The sequence below is a fragment of the Xiphophorus maculatus genome, chromosome 23 (assembly GCF_002775205.1).
Source record: "Xiphophorus maculatus strain JP 163 A chromosome 23, X_maculatus-5.0-male, whole genome shotgun sequence".
Classification (NCBI taxonomy): Eukaryota; Metazoa; Chordata; class Actinopteri; order Cyprinodontiformes; family Poeciliidae; genus Xiphophorus; species Xiphophorus maculatus.
In genome coordinates, this window is record NC_036465.1 from 26,743,907 (window position 1) to 26,761,365 (window position 17,459).

The 17,459-nt window shown below is 41.3% G+C and overlaps 1 protein-coding gene across 1 annotated transcript in view; it reads right to left on the reverse strand.

Moving 5' to 3' along the window:
• Nucleotides 1–643: 643 nt before the first annotated feature.
• The window catches only part of mxra5 (matrix remodeling associated 5), a 31,568-nt gene continuing 14,752 nt past the window's right edge, over nt 644–17,459 (reverse strand). The window contains exons 7-20 of the mRNA XM_014474160.2: nt 15,214–15,343; nt 13,617–13,855; nt 13,329–13,480; nt 9,449–12,481; nt 9,070–9,314; nt 8,310–8,571; nt 8,015–8,206; nt 7,384–7,902; nt 7,127–7,298; nt 5,805–6,077; nt 5,598–5,724; nt 4,389–4,469; nt 3,020–4,166; nt 644–2,426 (exon numbers count right to left, since the gene is read on the reverse strand). Coding sequence (XP_014329646.1) covers nt 1,873–2,426; nt 3,020–4,166; nt 4,389–4,469; nt 5,598–5,724; nt 5,805–6,077; nt 7,127–7,298; nt 7,384–7,902; nt 8,015–8,206; nt 8,310–8,571; nt 9,070–9,314; nt 9,449–12,481; nt 13,329–13,480; nt 13,617–13,855; nt 15,214–15,343 — 7,126 coding nt within the window. The 3' untranslated portion in view covers nt 644–1,872. The remainder of the gene's footprint in view (nt 2,427–3,019; nt 4,167–4,388; nt 4,470–5,597; nt 5,725–5,804; nt 6,078–7,126; nt 7,299–7,383; nt 7,903–8,014; nt 8,207–8,309; nt 8,572–9,069; nt 9,315–9,448; nt 12,482–13,328; nt 13,481–13,616; nt 13,856–15,213; nt 15,344–17,459) is intronic.

Sequence of the window (17,459 nt, forward strand, 5' to 3'; positions counted from 1 at the left end):
TCAAATCTTTAATTTTGAAGAAAATGATTTTTCCATTTTCCAGACTGCAAACACGCAGGCTGTTTGTTCTGCTTGAGACAGACCAGAGTTTATTTTTCTCAAGACAGTTTGCTTTGTTTCGGCTCATCCTTTCTGGACCGCCTGCAACATGCTGGAGAGCTTCCTGTGACAGCGCCCCAGTTGATCAGCTGCTGTAATTGCATAAAGGCAGTTGTTCTGCTTTCAGGATTTCCCCCACAAAACCATGCAAAGCTCGGCGACTAGGGCAGTCAAACAGCGGCCCAACGTGTTTTTGTGTTAAATTTTTTTTAAAAGTTATAAAAATTTAGAGGTGCAGGCATCACAATTTGTGTGAGGCCCAGTTCAATGTACCAACTATAAACCTAGCTTCATCTGTCTTCACTTTTATTAAAGCTTTACTTAAATTAAATAAATGACAGTTAGTTTGGTGGGTGGGCAAGTAAGGCCTGGTGGCCCGCCAGGCTTATAATACACTTTCTCAACTAATCTTACATTTCTTCAGATCAGAGCCTGAGGTGTTGCTTTTTGAGTTTTTCATAGAATATTTCATAAAGCCTTGCTAACTTCAGAAAGTGAGTGCTGAGGCAGTCGATAAAAACATCAACACCTGTTTATTTTGTTGACTCATAAATTATGCAAACATGTTTTCATGTTGTCACAAGGTGCCTGTAATGCCAGAAATGTGAGAATAGACACGGTAATTATACTTGCAGTACATTATGCAATGTACATGTTTCAATGTAGCACGATCTGAGAGCAATTAGATCTTCATATGGAAAATGCCCCCAAGTTTCCCAATATGTGGCACTTATCACCATGCAGTTGTTTGCTAAGAATACAAGTACAGTGAACCCCTGGTAGTGGGGAGTTAGAGACCACAGCCACCCAAAAATAGTTGAAGTCCATAAATACTTTAGACCTTCTCTAAAAATGTTTATAACTGCCTATTTTAATAGTTCAAATATACCTTAATATGCAATAATACACACAATATAAACTATCTGAGCCCAACTGCAGAAACTAACATCCATGGTCTACCTTATTTCTGCTCTTGGGGGTACAGCCAATCAGCACCAAGGAAAATGAATGGTGCACCTGGATTGGCTGCTTTGTAAACACCGGCCAATAACATGTCAAGTAGCATTGCGCAGAGGTATTCAGCCTCCGAAGCTGCATTTCCTTTAGGACATTTTTTGATATATTCAACTCAAAAATCTCCAAATGAGCAAATTTTCCACAAATGATTTTGTTACAATCCACAGAAAAAAAATGCAAATAGGTGTGTGTCCAGTTTATATTTGATGGCGACTCATGCAGGATGACATTTTGTGATGAACTATACTGTTTCATGAAACGCTAAATTCCTATAGACACAGTTGAAAACACTGTAAATTATATTTCTGCCATAAGCATGGCAGAAATATAGCTGTCTGTTATAGAGACATAGCTATCTCTATAACATAGATAGCTACAGTATGTCTAGATATAAGCACCAGATTACACCCAGCCATATTAAGCGCCTAGAATATTCAAACACAGAAGATCGACAACAATGCCACATGAGACTTCTGGAATGCCTGTAAGGGTGGAAAGTCAAGAAACCAAAGCTTCCTATAGAAAAATATTCTTCATAAAAATATATTTCAGTGTGAATCTGCAGAGTTGAACAAAACTTGAAATGCAAAACAAGTATTGTAGTTACAAAAAAATCTTATCCATGGTATCTCAAGCTTCAAAGCCACAGGTCAAGCTGTTTTATATCTGCCAGCAGAACATCTTAATCATGATTAGTCAGTCCTCAACAAAGAATTTTCACTCAATCATAGTCTGCTATGAGAGTCGTCTGGTCCCTCAAATGACTTGTAGGTATGTTGATTTGAAATCTGTTCCAAGGGCATTTTTAGCATTGCATTTGTAAATTCCAGAGTTTGTCAGGACAGGATTCTGTATGACCAGACTACCCCCGTCTGTCATATGAACCCCTCCCTGCACTGTGTAGTGGTTGTGAGGTAACAGCGTGGTGCGCCCAGGTAAAGTCCATGAAATATCTGGCTTTGGAATGCCTGTTGCCGCACACCATAGCATGACTGGGGTTCCTCGAATCACTCTTGTGATGGAGGCCATTGTGCTTGTGATCCGGGGAGGGAAAACCATCACGATAACGGGGTAAGACAGAGTTGAGGATCCAAAAGAGTTTGAGGCTCTACAAATATATGTTCCCTTATCAAAGGGGGCAATCTGCCTCACGTGTAGGGTTCCATTGGTGAGGAAAGATATTCGACCAACGTTCTGTGGTTTGTCCAAAACTACTCCATTGGGTAGGGTCCATGTAATCAGTGCCTGTGGCCAGCTATCAACAGTGCAAGGTAGGTTCAGACTGAGTCCATAAGTGATCTTCATTCCACCTGATTGGATAAAATCATAAGAATTAGATTAGAAATGAACAAAGACAGCAAACAAAACTAGGTTAAGTCATAGCCCATAGGTTTAACCTTGGTATAGCAAATTTTGACCATAATTTTGTGCTGCTGTTGTGACTACAAATTATAACTAATTTCTGGAGCAAATACAAAGCATACTCCAGCAGAGGGGTCTTCAACTCAAGTCCTCAAGAGCAACTCTCCTGCAACTTTTAGAGGCATCCCTGCTACAACAAACTCGAATTAAATGGTTGAATTACCGCCTCAGGAGCTTTTCATTTTATTCAGATTTACTGGAACAGAGATCTGTCTAAAAGTTGCCAAACTTGGAGCTAAAGACCCGTGTTTGAGGTAGGAGCTCAGTTGATGTGATTAATCAACAGAAATTTCAGATAAGCCAAACACCTTTTGGATGCAATAATTCCGATTTAAGTGCACTATCTTTATTTTAGGGATAAAAAGTTTTTTTCTTCTGGACATCATAACAAATATGGTCCAGAATGTTCCTAGTTTTAATTTAGTTATCATGAAATTAAAATGATAACTACGTGTGATGGGCTTGAGAAGCGATAGCCTACCTGTTGTTCCTCTGATCACAGGTTTCCAGCCAGCCTCCAGGGAATAACGTTTCTCTGCTTGTCCTGCTATGTTTCTTGCTAGGCACCGGTAAATTCCTTTATCACTTGGCATTGGCTGAGAGATCCACAGAGTCCCATTTCCAAAATGGTGAGTAATACGCTGAAGTCTCCGTCCGGGTGATAACATAGTCCCGTTGGGCAGCACCCAAGAAATCTCTGGGATTGGCGTGCCGCGAGCAGGGCACTCCAGAATCAGTTCACCACCATCTTGCTTAATTGGTAAGATCTCAATGTTAGGACTGGCAAAGCTGGGTTTCTCAGCTAGCGACGCCACTTCCATCTCAACTGAAAGGGAGGCTTCACCCAGGTGATTTTTAGCAAAACACTTGTACCTGCCTGCATCCATCTTCCTGACACCCCTCAGCTCTAAGCTTCCATTCTGGTGGACTTGGAAGCGACCGCCAAGGTAGGGTGGTGTTAGTGAGTGGCCATATGGAGTGAGCCACCAGACCTTGGGTTCAGGTTTTCCTTCCACTCTGCAATCCAGAAGCGCTGTTTGGTAGGAAACAGCCAAAAGCTTTGCCGAGGTCTTCCCTCTCACACTGTTGATGTAGGGTTCCTGAAGTTCAGCTTCAACTATCATGTTTTTAATATCATCGCCAGCAGAATTTCGTGCCACACAGGCATATTTCCCTTCATCGGCCAGTGTCACTTTCTTCAAAATTAACGTTCCATCATCTACAACCCTGTATTTGTCTGACAGTGGTGGTATCACATCCGTATGTGGTGAGATCCATGTGATTCTGGGTTTAGGCTCGCCTGTTGCCTGACAGCTCAGTTTTACCGCCTCTCCCAGTTTCACTTTCACTAGTGATTGTGAATTTAATCCAATTTGTGGAGCATTTGATGCCAGTTTGACACTGAGTTTTCTTTCATCTTTGCCTAGTTTGTTTGTTGCGTGGCAAGTGTAGTCGCCTTCGTCTTTTCTGCCCATCTGTTGAAGAAGTAAAGTTCCATTCCCGTACATCACGTAACGTCGATTGCGAAGGCCGCTGTCGTCAGACTGAAGGCCATTGTTAACTAATGTTCCATCTGGAAGACTCCAGGAGACGTCTGGGTTGGGTAAGCCAGTTGCAACACAATCCACCTTGGACCAAAAACAGCAAAAGAAGAAGAAAGGATGATTCCGATGGTTTATTTTGTGATATAGTAGAATCACAGTCTTGATGAAAAAAATAAGAAACAGAAATCCAGAATTTTCCGTTGTTCGGTTTACAATGGAAATTATAGAAGTAAAATTAAAGCTGATACCTGTGACATTAGAATGAGAATAATATCATTAAAATTCTGCTTAATTTTTAGCAATTACCTGGAAATTCTCTCCGAAAGTCACTCTGGTCTGTGCGGTCCTTACATGTTCAATTCGAGGGGGAGTCATCAGCACTTCTACCTGTTGAGGTAAATACATATTTAATGTTTCAGACAAAAATAGTCATTTTCTAATCACATGCACAGTATTCAGTAGGCATTGACAGTTGCCAAGAAACATTGTTTTCACAATTCCTGGCAAGAATTTTGATATCTTGAAAATATTTGGGTCACTATCTGTACAATAATGTTTTATGTTGTTGTTGTTAAACTTAGAGATGTAAAGTGGTTAGCACTGGAAGACTATTAAAATGGTCTTTTGGCTGTATAAAGTGGGTAATACACTAGCTTGTTAGCATTAGTAGCATTCACCATGGCAGCAACGCAGTGCAGACATGACTTTCTAGGTTCAAACCCCACATCAGGCTGGAGGAGAAAAAGGGATTTAAGTGATTTTGAACATGGCATGGTTGTTGGTGTCAGTCAGACCTTGTCGTCTAAGTATTTCAGAAACTATTGATCTACTGTGATTTTCGTTTACAACCATTGCTCTTATTTTGCATTGAATGATACAGAAAAAAAATAAAGTGAGTGGCAGTAGTGTGTGAAACTGCTTTGTTGATGTCCGAGGTCAGAAGAAAATTGGCATAATGGTTCAAGACGATAGATACCCCCCTCATTTAAACCAAACCATGCAGGACACATTAGACCTTAAAGAAGTCAGCAGAAGACCAATCAAGGTGCAAGAATCAATGGTTCAAACTATAGAAAATATTTTCTTGGCACACTTTTGGCCTCTTACTACCAGCTGAGCATTATTTAAACGCCACGTACAACATTAGTGTTGTCCATGTTGTCTGCCACAATGTACCCATCTTTGGATTGGTTCTTCCTACCTGGAACTAGAAAGATGTATGACTGGTGTAATTCCAAAACACCCCAGTAAGCTAATTTTGGAATAAATTTTGGAGAATTACAGCTTGGTGAAAACATCCTTTGTAAGGGTTGATATAATAGAACTGTCAGGGGTCAAGAAAGACATTACTTTTAACTGTACAATGTACTGTAGATGTACAATTTAAATTGACCTTCTAAAGGATAAAGAATGCATAATGGAAAAAGTTAACTGAGACAAATGATAGAAAAAGAGACCCACTGGAAAGATTATGCTGCAAACTGAACTTCAAGCTATTATGTTTTCTGGTCTTACCTGGAAAAGCTCCATGTCCTCCCCATTAGGCCTCTGAAAGATGCACTGATAATTTCCACCATCCAGCTCTGTTAGCTCAAGTATCCTCAGGGTCCCATTACGAAAAACTTTAATTGGTCTCTCTGGGCTAATGGCAGAAAAACATGGATTACAATAATGCAGTTCAATGTAGCGGTTGTTCACAAAGTCAAAGGATATTTCAGGTGCCTGTATTGATGCTCCAGGATGATCGTAGAGGGCAGCTGCCAGAAAGTCCCTCTTGAGGATCCAGTAGACTCTGGACAGTGGAGGTAGACAGCAGAACCATACAAAGCTGACACAACATGTTGACGGGATGGAGAACCATGACTCTGGGCTGGCGGGATGGGAAGAGGAGGAGGAGGAGAACCTTGGCGAAATAAAGAGGAGGAATCTTCTCTCACCTCCAGCAGGACTGTTCGCTTGGCAATACCCACTGCGTTGCTGGCCAAACACTCATACCTGTACCGGTAGATGGGAATTTGGTTTGTCAAACTCCTTCGGACCTTGAGCTCACTTTGCATTTGGTTTTGAAATATGAAAACGTTTACAAGCTTGGAACCTTTATCAGAGAGGTTCCAGTGTACTTGAATGCAACTGTCCTTTAATTCTAAGTTAACCTAGTCAAGTTCTAATATTAGTCAACTCTCTGATTTTCTGCTTTCCAGTTATGGAGTTTATTACATTAGCCACATTTGAGGACGTTTCTGAGATGAAAATGGTATTAACAGTAATGTCAGTTGAATATGTTGTATTTTTGTATAAAGAGAGGAGAAGTAGTTTTCTATTAAATTCTGATTGGACAACATTCAAAACACAATGTTGTCATTTCATATACATTATATATAAGACACATATCACCTAAGCATTTCTGACAATTAGGAATGTCCAATTTCAGGTAAGCATCTAATTCCAATACTGCTGAAAACTGTGATAATGACATTGATTACAATTAACTCTCCTGTTTGGGATCCTATTCGTTCTTTATCACTAGATACGGTGACATAAAGGGAGGACATGAAGTTAATTAATCAATTAAACAATTAATCTGCTGATTAATTGTCTCTGAGTGTCCAAGGGAGGTACTCACAGATTTGAGTTCCTAAAATGTTTAGGAAGGCAGTCCAAGACACAAGGTTGTTGTCACTAGCTAGCTGGTACTTAGCTCTTAGCTTTACTTGTGAACTTGTAAAAATGTTTTGTTGCAGTTTGAGGTTGGTTTGAATGGTTGATTAGTGAAAGATGAACTGATTTTTAATCAGGACAATTGGGTTAAAGGTTTAATGTCTGAGAAGAAATACTAACAAATAGGAAAAACTGAGCTACCACTATTCCGGAAGCATCATTAGCTAAGGTCATAATGTTCTTTGTGTCTACTTTGATATTCACATCATCGCACCTACAGGCAGAACACAGTTGCTTAAAAAAATCCAAAGTACTGCTCGTGATATGCTTAAATTCAATTAGATATTAATTTTATTCATTAAGTTAAGCCAATTTACAGTTCATACCTCCCACCATCAGATGGCATAACATTCTTTACGAACAGTGTCCCGTTTGGGAAGGCGAATACTCTGCGTCCCAGAAACTGTGATGCTTTAACATGGACGCCCGACGGAAGTGTCCATTTCAGAGCAGGCACTGGCTCGCCCTTTGCAGAGCAGTGGGCATACATGCTCCTGTCTGGGTAAATGAACTACTGTAAGCCACAAACAAGACAAGTTCTCAACAGGATGTAATTGCAGTAGATTTGTTTGCCATGTCTCACCTGGTTGAATGATCACTGTATCGTGTACTCCTTCACTTATGCTCGGAGGCAAAGCTGCCACGTGGAGTTGATAAGTGACTGTGTCGGCACCAGCTGCGTTGCTTGCTATACATTTGTAGTCTCCTTTGCTGGAGAAATTGGCTGAGTGAATTCTGAGCGTCCCGTTCTGAAGCAGAGACATCGGAGAAAGGACAGTGTGAATGGTTCCGGGGTCTCGCACAAACGTCCTGTCTGGGAGAATCCAGGAAATCTGGGCAGGTGGTTTCCCAGAAGCGAGGCAGTGGAATGCCACAGTTTTCCCTAAATAGATTGATAGTTCTGTGGTCTTGGGCGGCTGGATTCTGGGAGCCTCCGTCTGGACTGCTAGGGTGATCACCATACGATCCGATCCAAACCTGTTGTGCGCTGTGCAGAGGTACTGTCCTCGATCCTGAAGCTGCACATTTTTAATGAGGAAAGTTCCATTCCTGAAGACTTCAAAACGTGACCCGTGTTTAGTGTTGGCTGGGATAGTGGCACCTAGTGGCAGAACAGATAACAAATAAGATAAAAATTCACCAGTATCGTCTTGACTTTACTTTATGTCTCTTTCTTCTTCTTTTCTTCCATTATTTTTCTTTCAATATTTCACCTGTAGAAACTTTGGTCCAAGCGATGTTGGGTTCAGGGTTCCCGGATGCTTTGCAGGGCAGGAACACATCATCCTCAGCCAGCACTGACACACTTGCTGTACTAACTGTGGTTATACGAGGTTTCATCCCATTAACTCCAAACAACCATGGGAAAGGAGCAGCAGCTGTTGGATTTGGGGGGTTAATTTGTCCTGAAAAGAAATTTGACATAGCAAAACTATAAATGGTGCAAAATAGATTTAGAAATATATGTCAGCTCTTTTTAAGACTTACTTCCCTGAATAGGCCACCTACCTCCATGCAGAGCAGGAGACGTTGGTGGGTTTCCAGGAGGGGTTAGGGGGAGTTCCAGGAATGATGAATATGACGGTTTAGCAGCCTTTAAGTGCTCATGGGAGTGAAAGTATGAAGCAGTGGCTGCTGGTTGTTTCAGAGTTAAAGGTCTATGCAGGGATGGAGAGTCTCTTTTAGGTGTGACTGGAGGAGGAGGTTTGTAGCCAATCCGGGGTTTGGGTGTGGCTATCCTTCCGAGCTGAGCAATCCGATCAAGCTGGGCCTGAAAAATCAAAACATGAGCTGGGCATTCTGATCTACTCTTACACATACTGATTTTTTTTGTATCTACATATGTGTCTATGTTTTGCAAGTTGTACCTAAAAGTTGCCATTTTAAATGTAATAATTCTCTTAATTTATAACAAATTGTAGGAATGTCTGTCATTTAGCAAAGACAATATTCACTTGTGATGATGGTCCAAGAAAATGAAAGTTATATTTTTTCATGTTTTAAATGTATAAAAAATGAGAATTGTTGATAAATTTGAGTACAGACATTACCAGGTGTACAGTAAGAACTCTAAAATTTCACTGTCCCAATCTAATTCACAATCATAAATGTGGCTAATTGTAGATCATCCAAAAAGTATGTATAGCGCTACCAGGAGCTTAAAATGTTTGTTTTTTAACATAAATGAAACACAAATTGTAATTCCTGAAACTGGGCAATGAGAAATCTTGTTCCATCACATATTTCAAAAACACAGTCCTCCTTTTACCTGTCTGTATCGGTTTCTGAGCCTGGAAAGAAACAGATGATCTCTTGTTTGGGTCTTGCTGTCAACGTGGTGATTTTGATTATTACGATGATGGTAATTGGGTGGTAGAGATTTGGAAGGGTCTATTCCTGAGACAGTGGGTGTTGGTTTTACAGTGTCAGCTGTTATTTCTGGTCGGTTGGTGATAAACGAGCCATGACTCCACGGGTGAAGGAAAGGCCAGGGTCGATGAGTGGGTGTCAGCCCTATAAACAGACCACGTGTTGTACCTGTGAGTGACTGCTCTCATAACTCTAAGCAAGAAAAATCTACAACAAAGGTTGTTTGAGTAAACAAAAATACTCAAGTTTCTTTATATCTTAGTGTGAGCTGTATTTACCTTGCCTTGGGTGAGGGAATGGCCTTTGACCAGACCATTGATGTTGATGATGGTGTGTGGACCAGCGGGAGGTCGGAGGAACTTTAGGGGGCCAGGAATGCCTGCTGGGATTTACTTGACCATGTCTTACTGCATTTCTGTCCTGATCTGTGTGTGTAGTCCTGGAACTGCTGGTTTGTCCTCTTTCATGGCTGTTCTGATGCAGCCAAGGATGAAGTGGTTCCATAACTTGTGGGCGGTGGTTTTCAGTCTTTTTAGTTGGTTTTGCTGTCTTTGACTGTGCAGGCAGGTTTTGATCAGGTGAAGGTCGTGTGGTAATTCTTTGTCTGTTACGGGATGCTAACGAAAATTCATCTTGTGAATTGTAGCTCTGAGTAACTATTTCCGCTTTTGATTTTTCCTTGTGTCTCTCACCTCCCTTTGTAAATTTTTCTTGCGCCTCAGGTGTATTCATATTCTCACTTTCGTTTACTCTTGCAAGGATTTTCTCATTACTTTCATTGTTGCTGTCAGTTCCTTCTGTTTGTTCTTTGATCCATTCTCTCTCTACCGGGCTTTTCTCAAAGTCTACTGCATCTTCAGTTCTCCTTAAAATTTGAGTCTCCAACTTTGGAGTGGGAATGGTCTTTGGATTAGGTAATTCTTGTTGATTCAGATGATGAATTTTTTCTCTGTCCGGTGGAGAAGGGGTAATGCTATCATGGAGATGGGTGTCAGGAGAGATTTCACTGATTACATCATCTGTAGCTTCCAAGCTTTCGCCACTCTTGTAGTCATAATCCTCATAGTATTTCTCGCTGTTGTCTTCTATCTCATACTCAGTAGGTAAGGGTTCACTGTACTCCACTGTAGTTGGAGCAGGAGTGGTTGTTGTAGTAGTAGTGGTTGTTGTGGTAGTAGTTGTAGTAGGGGTGGTTGTAGTTGTTGTTGGTGTGGTAATTGTTTTTTGAGGAACAGTTCCTTGGGGGTTGTTAGATGTTTGGTAGAAGGGGTTTTTGTGTGGTTTGAGTTTTCTCATTGGGGGCTTTCTACGTCTTTGAAAGGGTCTTCTCCTGTTAGACCAATCAGGAACAAAGTTTCTTCTTCCCTCATCAATTTGTTTGGTTTCTGGTTGTTTGGCAAGGAGATTAGGTGGAGTTGTGAAACTTTGTACTGTTTTTGGGGTGTGATGAAGATGCTGTAAAGATGGCACTGTACTTCCAAGGACAGCAGGGTCTACATCCAGCAGCTGATTTTGCTGTATTTTGGGCACTTTGTAGACATGCTCCATTTTGCCATTTCTTGAATGGGATTCAGGCTTGACTTTTCGTTGAAAGGGAAACTTTTTTTGCGTTGTATAATGAGGGTTTGTAAAGTACAATAAAGTCCCTGCAGTTGTGCTCACACTAGAAGTTGAAGTTTTGACAGAGCCAGCTTGGATTGTTACTGTACTGGGCTCTTCTAGTGACTGCTCAGTAGGCAGAGGAACATTCGGTTTAGCTTTAGCTTTGGCCAGTATCTCTGCCCAGCGATTTGGATCCAATTCCTTAACAGATTTATTGGGCTTTCTCTTTAAATTTTTCATACGTGTTCTCTTAAACAAGCCATTGTTTGGTCGTCCTGCCTTTTCTGGGAGCTGTGTAGCAAAAGGCCTTATAATCTCTTGAAAGTCACCCCCTGAGCCCTCCCCTTCATCCGTTTCTAGTGGCAAAATAAGTGGTTCTCTGTCAGTCTGTACTTTGGTCTTTTCTACATCCTTTTCTCCTGTTACTTCCACCATGTGAGAAAGCATGTCAACACCGTACAGATTAGAGGCCAAGCAGCTATATTCCCCTGCATCCTCCTGTGTCATCTTCCTAACCACCAAAGTGCCATTTTCCATCACTTCTGCTCTTCTTGTCTTTTGCATTGGCAGGAGAACTTGGTTTTTGGGGAGGTACCACAAGGTTTGACTTGGCTGAGCTGAGGTCACCTCACAAGGAAGAGACAGAGAGTTCCCCGCCTCAAGCATAATTTTCTGTCCATTTAAAGCTGTTGGACCAAGTGACCGCTCTTTGACTGTAAGCCTAAGTGGCATCAAGTCCACAGCGGCTTTGCTTCGAACTATGCAGTGGTAGAGACCTGAGTCAGAGACAGAGGCATTTGAAATTATAAGGTGGCCTCTTTCAGATATTTCTACCTTATCTGTCGCTTCCTCTACTGTGGATAAATCAGGAAGCATCCATTCTACTTTTACTTCTGGGTCAGAGGTAACAACACTGCACTCTAAATGGACCTGTGTACCCTCCGGAGCAGTTTGAACCCGTCCAGTTGTTCCTCTACGGATTAATGCCCAGGAAGAAGTAACATCATTGTCATCCTTTTGCCTCTCATGGCTGTTGATGTTTTTTGTGATTAAAGTGGTGAAATCCATGACAAGTTTCCTTGTTGTTGTCAGTTGCCTATTTAGCTTTACTGTGACTCTAGGCTGAAGCAGCCATGCCGGTTCCGCTTCTAAATATCCTTTTAATTCTGTGAAATAGGGTGAGTTCTCATTGACAGCCTGGGAATACTGATACGTAACTTTGCTAGTATTAACCCTCTGTTGACCTCTCTCTAAAATTGCTGGGGTTTCATAGTAATAAGCAACCAGTTGCCAAAGATTTTGCAGAGTTTCTCGATCGATCTCACACTCCAGGATGGTCACCAGTGACACATTCACAGATATCTCCATGGGTGACTGCGGATTTGAAGCCCATGCAATGGGTGAACTATCGCCCGGATGGCGCACGTCACATGAAACAAAAGCACGGTTTCCATGGCTATCTGAGAGAACGATGGTCAGTTCACCCAAAGGTTTTTCTAAGTCCCGAGTGTATGGGAGGTCAGGGTCAGCTTCAGACTCCGCCCAAAGAGGATTGTCCCATTGTTTGAGGGGGGATCGAAGAACTGGGCGTTCACAGACGAGCTTGCCTACAGACAACTCCAGGAGCTGGGTCTGGTTCAGGAGTTGAGGGTGTGAGCACAGAGGGCACGTCTCAGCAGAGCCTCGCTCCTTCTTACATTTCACTACTCCTGGAAAAGAGTAAATAAAAAGAAAAGGTTAGAAGGTATAAAACAGGAAAAACATTTTCTGATATAAGCATGAAAATATATTGTCAACTGTTGCTGCTTATCCAAACAGAAAGCATATGGACCTGATCAAATATGTTTAAAAATGTAACAAACGAATGACAAAACTGTAATTATTTTACCCAAGAGGCAGTGAAAGGGGGAGAGAAAGCAAATTAGCCACTAGTCTGAAGAAAGGGACAAAAGCAATATTTTCTTTTGGGTTCTACTTCCATGCGAAAACAATAATCTCAGTCTCAATAGTGCTTTGTCATGATTTTTGTATATATGCATAACACGAGATCTGGTCTGATACTTGAAAACGCTTTCATGAAGCACTCTGTAAGGATTTTTATCTGTTTTCATTTTCATGGTTTTTTTATTGTCATCTCTTTGGACATGGGGTTCCTCCTGGTTCTGTTTTGGGACGGATTTTTTTATTCAAGGTTTTTCGTGGCACCAGTGGTCTTTATTCATTAGTAACGCGACAGGGAGACACATTAATCCTTTTCTTAAAGCAATTTTCACATTTTTTTTCTTAAATTAACATAAGCTTTTAACTAAAAAAGCAAAAAAACACTAACCCAAAACAAATGAAAACCAGGGCCCAAGACCCAACTAATCAATTAAGTAATAACTTATTAAATTTAGCCAGGGTTTTTGAAGGGTCCATGGAAGGTGCGTCATAAAAGAAGCTTTTGCTATTTACCTTCTTAATTTCTATACTTAAAAAAAGAAACATGAGTCCCTCTCCAGCCCACAACAAAGATGAACTTATAAATATATCTTTCATAAATGTTTATTAATTTACCTTCGTGAGTAGTGCTCCATTCCACAAACCAGTGAAGCTGGCAGTCACAGTTCCAGGGATTGCCGTGGATCGTGAGGAGCTCCAGCCTGGGAGCCATTTTTAACGCCGCAGGAGGAAGCTCCTCCAGTAGGTTATCTGCTAGATGTAAGTGTCTAAGAAAAAAAACATGTTTTTTGTCATTAATTGTGTACTGCGTACATATTCTACATGCCTTAAGTAAAATTCTTGGCCTAAAATTTAAGAAATGTATAACTAACACAAAGCTCCACCGGCTGTTTGATTTCTTACTTGAGTCCAGAGGTCCAAAAGCTTCCTAGTACCGAGACCGTTATGAAGGTGTGAGGATGGATCTGGTTCAGCTGGTTCCCTTCCAGTTGTAGGAGTTTCAGAGAGGTCAGACCAGAAAAGGAGTAGGGCTCTATAAAATTTATAAGGTTGTGATCCAGGTGGAGCCGGATCAGAGTGACCAGGCCCTCGAAGAGACCAGAACTCACTGATGTGAGCTTGTTGTAGCTCAGCTTCAGGATCTATTTGAAATAAAATAAAAAAGTACACTTGCTATTAGCTATTTCACACAATGAAACAGCTGACCTCCAATAGCAACTGCAGCTTATAGACAGGAACTTCTCTGTTCCTGAGAATTAATCAAACAGATGTTGTTCTGTCTCAGTCTGGTCAAGTAATATTAAGTCACATAAGGTCCAGTGTCCTGTTTTTGTTTCCCAGTGTACTTTCCAATTGGCCCAATGTATTGGGTACGTTGTTTCTCATCTATTTCATTGGCATTGACTTTTGTTTTGCTTGAGATCAGATTCAGCCCGTAATTGTAGCCATATGGACCTGGCAACAGGGAAGCAATCAAAGTGCAGCTAGTTACTGTCCAAAGTAGGGATTATGTAGGAAAGAATTACCATCACTTTGTTTGTTCGGTACAATCCATGCACTAGCTTTTGCCGGTCTCATTACAGCAATTTTTCTTTGTGATGTTCCAGCCCTGAAGAAAATTACAGTAACATTTAAAAAAGAAAAGTCATTTGAGGAGTAACATGCCAGGGCAAACCTGTGTGTGGGTTTTCATGTCCACTTATAACTTAACTGTTGTTGTTTTTTGGGGGGTTTTTTTGGGAGGACTTTTAGACCCAGAAAAATGATCTGCAGACAGATGTGAAAACAACATATGCAGAAAGTTCTGTAAGATATACATTAGTTTTGATCAAACGTTTCCTTTGGTTACATTGGTACTCAGACTATGATCTGCTAAAACTGATTAAAAACAAAATAAAACCAAAGAATTAGTTCCAATATTGGTCCAGTTAATACTTCCTGATAATTGTCAATTGTCAAATTACGTCGTTTCAGGGAACGGACCACATTTTTAAAAACTTTGTAATATACAGACAGTTCTGTGCAGAAAACGAGCTCCTCCTGCTGGAAGTTCGTGAATACAGATATCTTAGTGACTCAGCGAGTAAAGATGAAGCTACCACCAACACACTCACTTGTGTCGCCATCTTGCTACTATAATTTTTTTATTCTTTTTTTACTTCTAAACATGCTACACCTGCCATAAGCACCCAGTGCTGCCACCTAGAGTTTAGAACAATATGAGAATGAGCCACACAAAGTAGCTATAAATGCTGTAAAAGTTGTTGGCTTGATTCTGTGCGTCTGTAGATGCGTCAAGCATAAACCTTTCTCATGATTGCTAACCAGATTTTAGAAAGTTGCAACTGGAATTTCACTGACGCTGGAAGACCTCCTGTCCTTCACCGCAATCTTTAGCTCCCACTACAGGTTCCCTCTCAAGAACCTTTAAAACGTTAATGTTGCTTCCCGTCACAAGAACGTGCAAACACATGCATGCGCTAACAGTAAAAAAAAGTACCTGCAGTGACCGCAGGGTGTAGAAAGCCCCAGGCTGGACTCTGCTGATGTCGTTTCCATGCAACATGAGCATTTCCAGTTGCCGCAACGACCTGAACTCTGACCCCTCCACTTCTGTCAGGCTGTTGTAACTGTAAGAGAAAGAACATAAGCAATGTCTGCAATGAAAGGGAACCTTTAGGATCAGTCGGGTGGTCTGCTATTGAAGGTGAGGATCGAGAGGTATGTTACTAGCTGTTTGCTAGCCAGTGTATGTCTGGGGAACGAGCTCATCGAAAGGAAAGTTTAAAAAAACACCGGAGGGGATGACAGAGTGGATGGAAGAGTAGCAGAGAGAATTTGGTCAACCTTTGACCTACAGTGATTTTCTCCATCACTAAACCATGTAGCTTTAGAGTGGAGACAGTATGTAGCATGTAGCTTTAAGGGCTATCATTTAGACAAACTTTCTCAGATAAGAGGTTTCTTATTTTTGTACGAACCAGAATTATCCCGTTTAGAACAGATTACACTTTCACACAAAATTCAAAAGATTGGAGAACAAAATGTGATTTACAGCAACAAATCTAAGTGTCAGCGGGATCTGGATGGATTTATGGCACGGCTTGTCAGAGTTATCCACCAGGAAGCTGCAATTACCCCTACGCATCCAAACACACATGGAAGTTCCCAGAATTTGCTCCCCCTCCTGTCCTGCCCACCATTCATTAAAACCAGCCAGCGGGCGATATATCATGCGGATCTCACTTTCTACCCCAGTGTCTCACACTACCATGAATGCACACACTTTAGTGTAGGTTCCCCGTCGGGGGCTCAGCTTCAAACCCTGAAAGGTTTAGTGCTTTTCTGTTAACAAAAGCAGATGCACTCCTTCACTCCGCGGAAGATACTATATAAGGAAGGATTCAAGTTGTGCACTCACCTACAGCTGGTTGTTTCTAAGTCAGCTAGGAGGCCCAGCTGACCTGAGCGTTTATTTTACTTACCATAAGCTCTGTTTCTTGTGTTTATCACTAAGAGCTGCAGTCTAACACCTAGTGTCACTAGCTGTGTTTCTATTACAAATGTGCGCAAAACTTTTGCAATGCCAAAAATACGTAATTTTGGCGTTTCCATTCAAATTTAATAAGAAATGTAATTGAAATAAGCTCGTTCATGCAATAAGTCATTAAAAATTGTGGCGGCCGCGGTTGTAAACTGTTGAGATATATTAATAGTTCAGCCATGGTGCTAGCGGTCATCATCTTTCAGCCAATCAGAGGAGATGTCTGAGTCTTATTGCGACAAGCCCCGCCTACTTTGGAGCGGCTACATTTGCGGTGTTTGGGGGAAATTGTAGTCGGCAATTTTACAGAAGAGCTTTGGATTCAAAAGGTTAGAATGACAATCTGAGGAACGTTGAGAGCGGCTGCGTATTGCCCATGGAGGCCAGTGCCTACAAATAAACACTTTGCTGCTTTATACAAACTGGCGTGAAACTTTATTGCAGTTTTACGAAGTACACTCATTTCAAACCAGCTGGAAAAACAGCTCCTCCTAGTGCAAAAACATTTTATAAAAAAAAAATTAAACAGAATTTCCCCCCTCCAAAATTGGCATGTTTCTATTAAGTGTATTTATTTTCCTAAATCTGTTTTGTAGAATTTTGTGGTCCATTCCAACACGTCTCACTGAACAGCTGTTTTAACAAACTGTGGGGGGACTTGTGCAGTAGCACCTGCCACTGAAGTATGAAGTGGCGTGGAAATTGGAGCAACGTAGTTGACAATTTGAACAGAAAAAAAAAGAAGCTGCATGCAGTTTGAACTTCTGTCCAGGGGAGGACTGACCGTCTGGAGTCCAGACTGATGCATTTACTGTCCATATCTGGCGGCCCTACGCTGTCATAATTTAACAAAAAAATTAGATTAAATCAAATTTTTATCGACCGCCCATTGGTTGATTTTATTGACGGACATTGAGCTTATCCAATGAAATCCGTCCGTCCTCCTTGGCCCGCCCCTCCCCTCTAAGGTTATAAATAGAGCCATTTCAGCTAACGGTCGCTGCTAACCGGAGTCCGAGAAAATGAGCGGATACGAGACAGGGCGAGTCAGAAAAACTACGACAAAAGCTAAAAAGCGCATAACCCCGTTCATAAAAATGTGTCAGACTAACCGATATGTTAATTACCACACTAACTTTGACCGTTGGAGGAGATTCAGTAGCGGACAAGGAGAGAGACGTGACCAGGGACAGATGGAGGAA